Genomic DNA, 14,024 nt, shown 5'->3' on the forward strand with positions numbered 1-14,024 from the left:
CTAAAAACTTAACATATAAGGTTCACATTTGTGCTATTTATTTGTCCATGGCTGTAGGTACATCTGCAAAACAATAACTAAATTTAAAACAAAACCACTCAGAGATTCGATTTCAGGGCTCCAAACTGTGCTGGAAACCAATTTTGATTTGCACAGGTCCAAATCTGTGTATACTTGTGTAATAAGACCAATTGCAATTGCAATGCCGGCAACAGGCAATGATCCAGCAAATTAAACCAGTAGCTTGGTTACTAATTGGTAATTATTATACAAATGCATGTATATTTGTATGCGAGTATTTCTGTATATGTATATATATATATATATGCGTGAACGCAGTTTGTGGCAAACAATTTGCTACCGCAGACACAGTGACGCAATTTTCGCCATCTTGACAAGCCGCTGAAAGCCAGCTAGCCGCCAGCCGTCAGCCCAATACCACCCAACAGCAAGCAATTCCTCAATTTATTGAAAAATGTGTCGAACTAATGAAATGGAATAGTTACTCTCGCTAAATAGTTCACTTGCTCAGCACGAAAGAGTGTTGCTGCGGTGTTGTGCGAATGGAAGGGATGCAGGCATGTTGAGGAGCAGATTGTTTATATGTATTTATTTACATTTGCTACTCACAGGGAATCCGTATCGAGTTATAATTCATTAATTTTTATATTTTTAATCCAAATGAGTAACTTTTCGTTATGGAGTTTATAAAAGTGACTGCCACAAAGCGGTCGGTGCTCAGTTGAAATGCGCGCATGCGCAGTAACGGTTCGTATACAAAGTACAAAATTTTAAACGGTGGATTTAGCAGCAGTTAGTGTACTTATATACATATACATATACAAACATACATATATGTATGTCTGCATGTAACTAAAAAAAAGTTCGTAAAAGTTTAGCTAAGGAAGTTCAAATTACATTTCACTATCGCGGTCCAAAATTGCACTATTTAAACTCATTGAAGTGCATAAATAGCTACAATAACAATAGCAACAATAACAACAAAAACCACATACGCAACTGAAAACAACCGTAAATAGGTGGCACAGTGAGCACCTTTCGCCTCGCAATTAAAACCATAAAAAAATTCAAGTAATAAACAAAAAACAAAACAAAGTGATGGTTCCATATAATCGCACATCAACAGCTTTTCAAATACTACTACTAGTAGCGTGTCTGGTGGAGCGCTATGCTGCTACCAGCTGGCGCCAAGTGAAACCAATGTATTTAGCAATGTACGAACGGTTCAATGAATATTCTACTAGTGATCCCATGATTTTAAGCCTGGAAGCGGATCCTGTGGAGGAAAATATGCCACCGGATGGTGGCGCACAGGCAATGGATCGCATTTTTGGCGGTAGTGTTGCACAGCGTCATAGTTTCCCCTATCAGGTCGGTTTGTTATTGCAACGGCCAAAGGGTCTGTACTGGTGCGGTGGTGCATTGATCTCGGACGAGTTCATCTTGACTGCGGCGCATTGTGTGGACATGTACGTACGCATACATATGTATGTTTGTAAATCTGTGCTGGATTATTAAGAGAAGCACAATTACATGCACATGTATGTACTCAAGTAAATATATCGGGTGTTTTTTTTAGCTGCATAAAAACGATCGATATTAATAACTATATTAAGCTGATGGCCTAGTCGCTAATGCTTTTTAATTCATTGTGATTGTAATTCATTACTTTTCCAATTTTCAAATAAAAAAAAAAAATAATAAAATAATAACTATAGTTTGACAGCTGAGAATGACTAACTGTATTGGCATTTCTGTTCAGTAAGGTTTCGGCAAGTCATCATGGATCAGTGAATACCGGAACGACGCTTCCAAATTGTGGAAATTTACTTGAAAAAAAAAAAAATAACAAATCTGTTCGCCAAGCTCGTAGAGCACTGGCGGCGTAATCAGTCCTTATTTCTTTCGAAATGAGAAAGGTGCTGCCATACGGTGAATTGCTAGCGCTATCAAGCCATGCTGACTCAATTTTTGTTTCCAAAAATTGGACTGATCGAATGGGACATGCAACTCGTAGCCGAGGCAAGCATATGCCGAATATCATTTAAAAACATAAATGCCATGAAATTATCTACCTGGTTATAATATCCCATTTTATTCATTCCAACATTATTTATGTTTCCTAATATCAATTTAAGTTCTCAAGTTCTCAAAAAAAAACACCCGATATTAGTGCGGATGCAATATCTAATCGCTGCATAATTTACACAACTCTCCTCCTTAGGGCGAAGCGTGCTTTAGTCTTTCTCGGTGCGCATGAGATCAAAAACGCTAACGAATTGGGCCAAGTGCGAATTATGGTGAAGCGTAGCAATTTCATTATATATCCAACGTGGAATCCTCGCCGACTCAAAGATGACATCGCTTTGGTGCGTTTGCCAGTACCCATCGAATTTAATGGTAAATTTGTGTGACTAAAAGCCACTCGCAACAGGGAGGCTTGCCAAGAGTTGAAAGAGTAAGAGTTTAAGTTCGAGTATTTAGAAATGCTTTTCTTTTAAATTATGATTTTTAAATATTTAATTGAAGAGTTCAAATTGAATGCGTGGCTTTCAGATACACATAACTTGCAGAGTTAGCGCCACACCCATTCATTTCTATTTAATCAGTTTTCATTTCCTTGAGACCAACTAATTTCTCCAATTTTAGTTAGATAAGAGTTGTGGTTAATAATTAAATAATTGTTTTCCTTTCCTTAACTCTAGTAAAGAAAGTTACACTAGAAAGGCTCGTGTACCATTTATATGAACGCCAGTTTGTAAGTTTTCAGCGGGTACATATGTACACACATCAGTGCATAGTGTAAAATGCTTTTGAAATTAGCATTTAGTGAAGTTTTTGGCAGTCGCTATACGAGGTGTGGCTATTAAGTAACGAAACTAGCTGGCATTTCTTGACAATACTCGAATATTCTATTGTTCGAAGCTGTGTTGGAGAATTTCTTTTACGAGTTCTTTCAGGACGTGTGCCTAAATTTTGCTGCCTTCAAAGCAGACTTTACCTTAGAAAATATATGAATTGAAGTTTATTTGGCACAAGATCTGCCGAATGATCTAGCACTCGGATGCTGCAATTGGCTGGAAACTTCTTAATAAACAATGAGCAATGAGCTGGTGCAGGTTTTGGTAGAGAATCCATGAATTTTACTTTCCAGAAAATAAATGAATAGATATGCTAACACAAGAAATGCATAAGATCGAACAAAAACATTTTTTTAAATATTTCATTCGTATTTGAAAAATATTTAAAAAATCTACATATGTCTTCTACATAAATGTGCGCGTAAAGATTCAGTACCACATACTTTTTTAAGTTTCGTTAACATGCGAACGAAGAATACCTCAGGCCACTATATCTTCACATTTGCGAACGCTAATACGGCCGACAAGCTATAGAACTTAAATACGTAAACTCTGAAAGATGTGCAATTCATACACTTTTTGACTAATACAATAAAAAAATTAAATAAAAAGGCTCACCTTCATTAGCTCAGCTGACTCTTTCAACATTCTTATTAGCACAAATTCTGCTTTCTGCATTAGACTCCGACTCCACTACGAATCCGTAATGTTTTATATGCTAATATTGTCCAAGATCAAATAGTTCATGAACCTCAGCACCGTTATTTTCTATCTATTTCAATATCCGGAGTGTTATTATTGTAAAAAGTGCAATATATAAAAACATTTTTCTTTCACATTTGATGCTTTCTATTTCAATTCAACCGGGCTATTCGGGTCATGCTCTTCGATTTCGATGTAACTCAAATATGTTGCTCTCTGGTCAAAATAATCACACACGTATTTTTTTGTTCGCCCGAAAAAATCTTTTTTCAAGAGTTATCGGCAATTTTGTTTTTCGGCTCAAAATTGATTTTTTTTAGTTATCTATATAAGAAACTTTTTTTTTTAAATGCCCATAACTTAGTCAAAAATGAACGTCATTACTTACACGAACGACTTCATGTAGAAACAGTTGCAAAAAAGTAGTTGAAAATCTTTTATTTTGCAAAAAACAAAAAGTGCGAAACAGGTTTTTACTCAAAAATTCATTACTCAAAAACAGCTAATTTTAGCTACTGGGCATTCAGCTCAATTGAAGTTTGAGGTGTCCTCTTGATTTGGAAAAAGTTATAAAAAAATACACTTTTTGAAATATTGAATTTCGAAAAAAAATTTTGCTAAATAAAAATATTTCAACTACGTTTTTGCAATTGTTTCTACATGAAGTCACTCGTGTAAGTAATGACGATCATTTTGAACCCAGAATTATTAAAATCGGTTCATTTTTGACTAAGTTATGGGCATTTAAAAAAAAATTTTCTTATATAATTAAAAAAAATCGATTTTGAGCCGAAAAACAAAATTGCCGATAACTCTTGAAAAACATTTTTTTCGGGCGAACAAAAAAATACGTGTCTCATTATTTTGACCAGAGAGCAACATATTTTTGAGTTACATCGAAATCGAAGAATATGACCCGAATAGCCCGGTTGAATTGAAATGGAAAGCATCGGTCGAAGTGTAACCAATTAAAAAGGCCACAAATTTAGTTTGGAAAATTACCTTTATTCAATTCAAAGTAAAAAATATGTGAAAATAATACAAAATTAAAAATCAATTTGCCTTGACTATGGCCTTGAGACGGTCCAGAAACGAATCGCAAGCTGCCCGAATGTGACTTGCAGGTATTTTGGCGCACTCGCGAACAATAGCTTATTTCAGCGCCTCGAGACTGGTGAATCTTTTAGTTCGGACCTTGCTTCCCAAAATGGCCCAATTGGGAAGCCTTTGTGTGGAAGTTATGAATTTCGGAACGTTGTTTTTTAGCTATTCTTGGTTCACTTGAGTTCTGCGAGACGGTGCCCAGGCCTGTTGAAACGTCCATGGTCTGCCACCGAAATGTTTGTCTACTAACGGCTTCAAAGTAACCTCCAGAATACTTTTCCCATAATCTTTCATATTTACCTTGTCGCCAGGCTCGGTGAAAACTATTGGAGGGCGCCCATCTGCGGTTACAACGACCCAAACAATTACCTGTGGCGGGTGGCCAATCAATGACTCAAATTCTCGTATGAACGGTCGGTCGACTAAATCCTATCGTTTCGGGAGTTTACGAATTGCTAAAGTTGAAAAATTTCTCGTCAAAAAACAAAATGTTCGGAAATTTACCGCTTTCGGCCAAGCGAAATAACTCCTTCGCTTTCTCAAGTCTGACTTGTTGCTGCTTTGGTGTGAAATCATGCGCCGTTAGGATCTTGTCGTAAGGCTTGACTATGAGATCATTTTGTATGCGGTGGATACCATGGTGAGATATTTTCAGTTCTTTCGCCATTTGATTGGCACTTCGAATGGGATGTTACTCAAGTCGCTTTTTCACTTTTTGAACCATTTCACATGACGTTGCAGTCTTTTGATAACCACCCCCATGATGTTTCGCAATGCTATCAGTATCATTGTAACGAGTAACGGTGCAGTAAACAAAAACTTTATTTACTTAAAGGTACTCGAGCTCACGAACAATCGCTGATTGTGATTTTCCAGCCAAATACAATATAATGCAATCACACTACTACGTTTGAAATCCATTACTGAGTTTGTTTTTTTCGCGTTTACTCTCGGCAAAATGCTTCCGTACCTTGTAAACAATACTCTGGACTGTCATTTAGCCAACTAAAAGACAGCTGCGCAAGCGTTTTGAAGTTGGTTACATTTCGATTAAATTATTGGGAAATAAGTCGGGATCGTTGAGATTATCTCAACATTTTATCAATTTTTTATTTGTTTCTTACTGAAACGTAACTCGCCTGTTAAGTGACTGTCGCTGCTAACGAATCTTGATTAATTTTAGGTAAAACAAGAAAGTCAGTTATCGCCACTGTTAAATAATTTCCAATAGAATTGGAGCGATATTAAAAAAAGTAATACAAAAAATTAAAAGAAATTGTCTAAGGTATTGGAATAGCCAATTCTTTCGAATAATTCTCTTACAACTAATTATCTTCCTCCTTCTCCGGATTTTGTGAGCTATGCAAAATAATTTTTATACTACTTCTCTCTTTACCTTTGCAGAACGTATTCATCCAATTCCATTGCCAAGTCGGAGTTATGAATATAAAAGTTTTCAAAATAAGTTGGCCATCGCATCGGGCTGGGGGCGCTATGCAATGGGTTCACATGCTGTTAGCAACGTGCTGCGATTCGTTAAACTGCGAATTATTGACGGTGGGACCTGTAAACGTAGTTTTCCACTATCATTTCGCAATACGAATATTTGTACGAGCGGTAAATATGCACGTTCCACCTGCAATGGCGACTCCGGTGGTCCATTGGTTGTGCGTCGTAAGTATACGAATAAGCGTATTCTCATCGGCTTGACATCCTTTGGTAGCATACACGGTTGCGACCTCGGTTATCCGGCAGCATTTACAAAAGTCGCCTCCTATCTGGATTGGATAAGTGATGAGGCAGGCATTGATTTGTGGGATTTGTCATCGAATACGATAATTTTCAAACAAATTTTAAAAGACTATGAAAAGAAACATAAAAAGTATGTCTATACTAATGAGGATGCAGCGGAGGAAGACGAAGAGTGGATCGATAACATAGAGGAGCCACCACAAATTATGACAGCTCGACAAAAACGTCCCTCTTGGGTCGGACATACATCATCTACGCCTTGGTCGCTACGTGAAAAAGTGCGTTATTCAACACCAAAAACTTATCGAAAATATTTATTTTTGTGAAAAGACTTTCCTTGTAAATATAGGTAATAGTGATTAATTATTGTTGAAAAATGGTTCTCTCTTTCATTATTTCCAATGGTATTTTTATTGACATTAGTTATGAAGGCGTATCCAACAGACTTACAAAGAGCAAAGTGCGACTTGGAGGGAAGTAGCAATATTCTGCTGGAAAATTTTTACTTGCAATAATTTTGTAGCAAGGGAAAACAACTCATACCAATATCCGAGTGATCTCGGGTCTTTTTGTACAAAAATTCATATAGAATCCTAGGAGAGTTCACTATTTTGATACAGTGGTTTGGATAGGGGTCATCCAGCAAAAAAAAAACCTAAAAAGTTTCAGCGATATATTCATTCTGGAGCCAATATATCTAGGCCTGTGCCGGTAATAAATCCACGTTGTTCGAACTTCCGGACGGAAAAATGAAATCAAAGTGACGACGGTATAAACCAGATCGCCGATCCAAAGTTGATCATTCTAATTACACTAAGAAGGATAAACTTCCTCCGACAAACACTACCTTTTTACAAACTCCTTACTTCTTCGGTAGTCCTATAGACTCCCATGTTTCTTTAGTATACGTATTTGCTCTTTCTTACAGAAGTGAGAAACTTTATACTAATCGAATGGGACATAAAATTAGCCTCCTTTTGAAACTCTATGCTTAAATGAGTAACTGCTCCTCTCAGGGATTCCTTTATCAATATTCTATGGCGGATCAACATATGTTCTCCGACAATTGGTTTTTCCACCACTTTCCGACAACTGGTTTTTTCGTTACTTCCCCATATGTACTGAAATAGTTTTCCGGCTTCCAAAAAAATATTGTAATCGATGTAACAATTCCGTTTAAGGTAAATGATCAGCGTTAAGGAGAGTTGTCAAGTCGCAAACCTTCTTTCATTATTCTAGGTTTCATAAGTTATTATCTAAAAACTGTCAACGATCTTCGTTTTAATCTGTTCGGGTTGTCCGAGTTTACTGTAATAATGGCGCTCATTGCTGCATCACCACCAGCAGTTTTACGCTTATTGTGCTAATCTAGAAGAAGAAGCGGAAGAATCATATTCATGCATAGAATGTCCTGAACATACACTAAAATATGGATGAAATATATGTAAATACTTAAGGGCGACGATTGATTTGCCATTCCGTATTCCGTAAACAGCAATATAGCGTAATGACTATTTCCATACTTGAACATGAGGTTATATATTTGTACCTAGGCTATGAGCTCTCCAACGTAAACGGGAAATAATTCAAATGCTAAAATACGTAAGTGTGCAAGTTATTTTATTTAGTTTTCAATTGAGTTCAACAAATCTAGTAAGAAATGCCAGTGTTGGTCTTGATCCAGTCAAGGTAGCTGGTCAAACGGGTGAAGGCAGCTGGATAACCCTTAGCGCAGCCAGCTGCAGCACCGAATGAAGTTAAACCGATCTGTACTCCCGAAGACGCCAACACCAATGGGCCACCTGAGTCACCGTTGCAAGTGGAAACTGCATCAGTTGTGGATACGCAAATGTTAGAAGAAGTAACAATCGAAGTTCCATAAGTGCGGGCACAGACCGTGTTGGTAACAATGCTTAAGGTGGCGTATTGCAAGTTGGTAGTCACACTGGTGGCGGAATCGCTGATTTTTCCCCAACCTGAAGCAATGGCAGATTCTCCAGCATATGTAGAGTAGGAGCTGGCAACAGCGGGCAATGCGACGGCTTGAATTTTGCTGGAGTAGGTCACTGATGGAATTTTGATGAGAGAAATATCGTTCTTCAGAGTGCTGGAATCCCAGCCAGCGTGGATGATAATATCGCTGCTGGATACAGTGTATGTAGCCGCGGCTGAGGTACGTACAGTGGCACCCAAGTAGACGGTGACAGATTTAACGCTGTAGAAGAATAAGAAAAAAATAATAACAACAGTTGCATTCTTGTTAAAAAATTACTAAATTAAATAGGCAATAAAATAAAGAACTTTGTGCTTTTATTATTTACCCATCAGTACAGTGAGCAGCGGTAAGGACCCATTGGTTACCAATCAAAGAACCACCGCACCATGCCGACGAAATAATGCTCAATTTCAATGAAAGTCCAACTTGGTATGGGAATTGGCCTGCGGAAGCGGTTTGACCATTCGTAATACGTCCTTCCAAATTGTCATCCAATACGGGAACAACCAAGTCCCTCTGGTAGAGTGCCGGAGAGGCGTAGGTGGTAGCCAAAAGGAGTGCGAAAACTACTAAGAACTTCATGGTGCTGCGAAAACAACTATTGATTACTCCTCTATAACTCTAAGCTTTTATAGCAAATTTTGGAAACTCAAGGAACTTCGATTCGGATTTGTTTTGATAGCAGACATTTATCAGTAGTAAATGAAGAGGTCATATATAAAGCTTCTGGCTATAAGCTTGATGATCATAAATTCTATTGACTTATCAAATAAATGAACTTACCGCACCTCTACGAGTAACAACAAACTACGCTTTTTTTTGTATTGCGCATATATATACGACGGAAAACGGGGTATTGTAAAGCTAGATAGATATTCTTAAGTCATCGCTCTTATGTGTTAGATACTGTAAAAAATGTGGTAACGGCTTCACGCAAAACAAATTGTATTCTTGTGGGATTTGATGGTTTAAATTGTCAATTTCAGATTGTATGAACTTGTAAAACGAAAAATTTATTTGTTTGATATATACATGCATAATATATGAAATATTGGTCAATATATAACACCTAAAAGAATTTCTTGGACGTACCGAGTACTTGTCTGTAAATGGTACGCCCCTACTCTCCTTACGATAAGCGGTTGGCGCAATAATCGGGCACTGTCAAATGGAGATTTAGAAAAAATGTTGGGCTTCCCATTAAGCAATTTTTTATATTGAAATAATATCCAGCATAGTAAAAAAAATTTGCAAAATTGCAAGTGATTCTTGAACTTGTATTTTGTTATCCTAAGATTCAGTGAGCATACTCGAATTATTCTAAGAGTTTTATTAAAAAGTTTGAAATTGTGATGAAAATTTCTGCACAAATTTTTAACTTTGATTTATATTTTATATGCGGGAATGAACTAATTAAAAAAAAAAAATCATGTGCAGCATCGTACACGTGGTAGAAGTGAAACTTCTGTGTGTGAATGAGTGTGAATAAGAGAGAGAGAGAGAGAGAGAGAGAGAGAGAGAGAGATAGAGCGAGAGAGGAAGAGAAGGAGACAGGGATAATTTCAAAAGAAATACAACAGTATACAATTTGTGTAACCAAAATTCGATTTTATTAACTATATATGCATTATGCTATCCTCTGTAGGTGGTTCAATTCATCTTGATTGTGGTAGATTGCCACACCGCCAGTTCTAACATTTAGTCGCTTATATTTGATGACGCAATTGAAATTTGGTACACTAATATCCTCGTTATCGTTTAACCAAGTTTCGGACAAAAGTACTATACTCGATTTGCGGATGACAGAGTCTGTTAAATCTGCGGAATGTGCTCGTAGGCTCTGACAATTAATAGTATATACAGATAGCCCTCTTCTTTGAGTCATGAAACCGATTATTTGTTTATCCACAGTTACCAGTCTATTTATCGATAATCTCCGGAATTCATCTTGTAAATGAGACATACTGACTGATGCTCGCCGACCATGGTAGAATCTAAAATCATTTCCGTTCGATATAATCCACAAGTCTTCAATACAAGTGACTCGTGATAAAGCAACGTAAACTAATGATTGCGAATATTTTTTATCATATTCGTAAACAACTTCAGAATACGTGCTTCCCTGGTCGTCGCACAAGCACAAACTAATGGTAAATGTGATCGTTTAGCGTTAATCGTTTTGTTGTTGTTAAGCGGGATTGTTTATGTGCGTCTTCCGATTGGTACCGCTATTTTACTGATATTATGCGCTGCAACATGACCAGCAACTTTTTTTCTGATTTTTTCTCTGTCGCGTAACATTCTCTTTCTCTCTATGCTATATATCTGTATACTCTGTCTTACAACGGAGCCTATGTCTTAGGTATAGAAAATGTATAACTTTCTTTCTCCTTCTCTCTACGTTGTCTCTTTTTTTCTCTCTCGCGTAACGAAATCTCTAAACGTTACATTTTTTTCAATTCACTCTCCATTCTCGCTCAAATATCAGACCGCCGCTAAAGAAGTTTCACTTCAAAAATTAGTAAAAAGAATAAAAATTGGAAGTGATTTAAAACGCATTAATAGTGGCTGAAGCGAATCCATGATGCCAACATCTGTAATATGGACAGATATAAAATATATGTATGTGTGTATAAGTATGGCGGTAGCCATAGCTGAATGGTGGCTACCATTCGGAATTCAGAGAGAACGTAGGTTCGAATATCGGTGAAACACCAAAACGAAGAAAAGGTTTTTTCTAATAGCGGTCGCCCCTCGGCAAGCAATGGCAAACCTCCTAGGGCATTTGGGAAATTTATTAGCTGTGAATTTGGGAAACTTATTAGCTGTCAGGGCTGTCAACATATAATTTACTGATTTAAAATTAATGAGAGTTTACTTTCGCAATGCGTTTGAAGCAACGCCGTCACTTCCGTAAGTGCAGTATGCTCGTATATAGACAATTGTCAAACTCCTTCTTTGGCATAGCACTCGTAGAGAGATCTCCCTCGATTTTGGCTCTACTCCACTAAAATTTTCTAGCAAATCTTGAATAATTTATAGTTACATATGCGTATACAAATTTCTTTACAGCTTGCAGCAGCGGCAGCCATCGTCGAAATCTGGGCCTTTTTCTTGACGAATTTATTGTGATTACTTATTGCAGCCCTGTTCACATAACGGTTGTGTGAAACAGCATAACATAATTGAAATGCATTTATAAACGTATTTATATATATTTGAGTGTTTGGCCGACTTCTTCTTCCTATTTGTGGCGTGGGTCTTGGTGTACTTCCACCAGTGGTTTTTAGTCGACTTGGACCGATAGATATATTTATATGAGTTGCCTTTTTATGGCTCGGGGGGCTTGCCTTTGTCTACCGAAAGGCGACAGCAAATAGGAGTAACGGTTTCGACACCAACCCATGTCTACCAAGCCAAGTCTGTCGGCCCGCCCGGCCGTGCGTAATTAATATATACAATTTTAATGAAACTTATTAGGAGTAAACATTTCACTATTTGTGCAACGTAGGTTGGTATTAAAAACGGGTGAAGTCGGTTAATAACCACGCCCACCTGTAATAGCGATATTTCTCAAATAATTAAGAAATGCGATATCTCTGTTATAAATAAAGCAACATTAGGTACTCCTATAGTATCATTTCACTTCGAATAATAAACTAAAAAAATGGTATAATGATCTTTTTCTGCAAAATAGCACCGGGCTTACTGTGGGGCGATTTCACCAGTTGTGGCACGCAATGCTAAACCTCCAAGTGTATTTCTGCCATGTAGAAGCTACTCATTGAAATATCTGCCGTTCGGGGTCGGCTGCAAAATGTAGGTCCCTCCATTTGTGAAACAACATCAAGACGCACGCCACAAATAGGAGGAGGAGCTCGGCAGTTATTTATTTATTTATTTTAAGGAACAGATAGAATTTTGATGAGAAAGATATCGTTCTTCAGAGTATTGGAATTCCAATAAGCGTAGATGATAATACCGCTGGTGGATACAGTGTATGTAGCCTGGGCCAAAGCACGTACAGTGGCACCCCAGTAGACGGTGAGGGCGTTGCAAATTTAAACTCAAGGGGCTTTAATTTGTTTTGAATTTTGTTTAGATAGCAGACATTTATCAGTAGTAAAAAAAGGTTCATATATAATAATTAGTCTGTTATTCAGCTTAATTTTAAAAGCTTATAAAATATGATCATAAATCCTATTGACGTATCAAATAAGCACACTTATCGGACTTCTAATAACGAACAATGCTTATTATCTTGTAGTTCCAGGAATGCCATTATACGTCATTATACACAATGCCGTCAATGTCGTTTCGGAATATTGTAAGACTTACACGTTTCTTATCAAGCAACAAAAATGTTCAAAACTCTGCTTGAATTATTCAATGCACAGGCCGACGAAAGGATGCGTTTACAGTCAGCGGTTACAAACAATCTTTATCAGCCCAGTTAATTTTTAATTACTTAATTTAGGTATGCAACTCCATACTTAATATTTTAGAAAAAATTGTACTTTTTTCGGGCCATTCTCCCCTCGAAATAATTTTAAGGCGTACTAGATTTGGGAGTTTGGGTACAATTTCAAGCAATAACCATTTACTTTCTTGCAACTTGTGGTAAGTGGGGAAGCAACAAATATTTTGCCGTTAATCTTAATGATTTTCTGGTTGAGAGATATTTCCACTCTGACCACTTTATTGGACTAAGCGTCCCTTATGTACTTACAAAATTGTGCTCTTTTTAACGCATATCTAGACCACAATATACTTATACTTACACCAAAAAATCCAAGCATTACATATAAAAAAATGTATTAGTAAGTACACCCGGGAACATCAACTTCGACACAAAGGACTCGCACATATAAATTCAATTCACCAGGGTATTTATCATTGGATATGAAAAAACACAAACCAGATAAAATCGTAAGAAAGGGGGAAAAGTGCATACTAAACGGCAGGGACGTGTTTGCGTAGCAAATAAAAATAAATGTTTTGTGGTTGTTTTCAAATCATATTTTCATTTTAAATTTTTTAAAGTACTAGTTTATCACTACATATTATAAAACAAAGCCGCTTTTTCTGTCCCTATGTCCACGTAATCGCTTAAATCTTTAAAACTACGCAACGGATTTTGATGCGGTTTTTTTTAAAGATAGATTGATTGAAGGGGAAGGTTTATATCTATATAATGTGAAGAAATATATAAAGGGGGCGTGGCAATCGGTCAAAATGTGGCAAAAAAACATAATTTTTTTGTTTTCACGGCCATAAATCATAAACGAATAAACCAATTAAAATGAAACTTTCTTAGAGTTTAACTTTGAAATATTTACTTTCGTTCTGCATCAAAAAAAAAATTGATATATTTGTTATTTAACCAAAATTGTTTAAACAAAAGCAGCTCTTTTTCCAAAAAAAAGCTGTTTGTGTGTTTGTTCGCTGTCAACCGAATGAAGCAACAGGCGTTAAGCGATAATCTCACCACACCTCATTAATGTTGAATTACATCATATGGTGACGTATGTATGTATGTATTTACGAGTCGCTCGCATTATTTCATTTCGGACGTATGTACATATGTA

At 36.8% G+C, this 14,024-nt stretch overlaps 2 protein-coding genes across 2 annotated transcripts; one reads left to right on the forward strand and one right to left on the reverse strand.

Moving 5' to 3' along the window:
* The first annotated feature begins 818 nt into the window (after positions 1–818).
* Positions 819–6,766, forward strand: LOC128861834 (chymotrypsin BI). The gene is made up of 3 exons (XM_054100208.1): positions 819–1,490; positions 2,246–2,421; positions 6,093–6,766. Exons 1-3 carry the CDS (start codon positions 1,120–1,122, stop codon positions 6,764–6,766), a joined length of 1,221 nt encoding a protein of 406 aa, XP_053956183.1. The 5' UTR covers positions 819–1,119.
* A 1,277-nt stretch (positions 6,767–8,043) lies between these two features.
* On the reverse strand, positions 8,044–9,043 carry LOC128861462 (serine protease 1-like). The gene is made up of 2 exons (XM_054099603.1): positions 8,762–9,043; positions 8,044–8,655 (listed from the first exon to the last, which is right to left on the reverse strand). Exons 1-2 carry the CDS (start codon positions 9,016–9,018, stop codon positions 8,091–8,093), a joined length of 822 nt encoding a protein of 273 aa, XP_053955578.1. The 5' UTR covers positions 9,019–9,043; the 3' UTR covers positions 8,044–8,090.
* Positions 9,044–14,024: the final 4,981 nt, after the last annotated feature.

Source organism: Anastrepha ludens, chromosome 4 (assembly GCF_028408465.1).
Source record: "Anastrepha ludens isolate Willacy chromosome 4, idAnaLude1.1, whole genome shotgun sequence".
NCBI classification, from domain to species: Eukaryota; Metazoa; Arthropoda; class Insecta; order Diptera; family Tephritidae; genus Anastrepha; species Anastrepha ludens.

Bases quoted from the DNA above. Each gene is read 5' to 3' on its own strand.
- LOC128861834 (XM_054100208.1), top strand. From the start codon at position 1,120: ATGGTTCCATATAATCGCACATCAACAGCTTTTCAAATACTACTACTA. The intron at 1,491-2,245 runs GTACGTACGCAT...TCTCCTCCTTAG, and splicing joins GCGGCGCATTGTGTGGACAT to GGCGAAGCGTGCTTTAGTCT. The intron at 2,422-6,092 runs GTAAATTTGTGT...TTACCTTTGCAG, and splicing joins AGTACCCATCGAATTTAATG to AACGTATTCATCCAATTCCA.
- LOC128861462 (XM_054099603.1), bottom strand. From the start codon at position 9,018: ATGAAGTTCTTAGTAGTTTTCGCACTCCTTTTGGCTACCACCTACGCC. The intron at 8,656-8,761 runs GTAAATAATAAA...ATTCTTCTACAG, and splicing joins GCTGCTCACTGTACTGATGG to CGTTAAATCTGTCACCGTCT.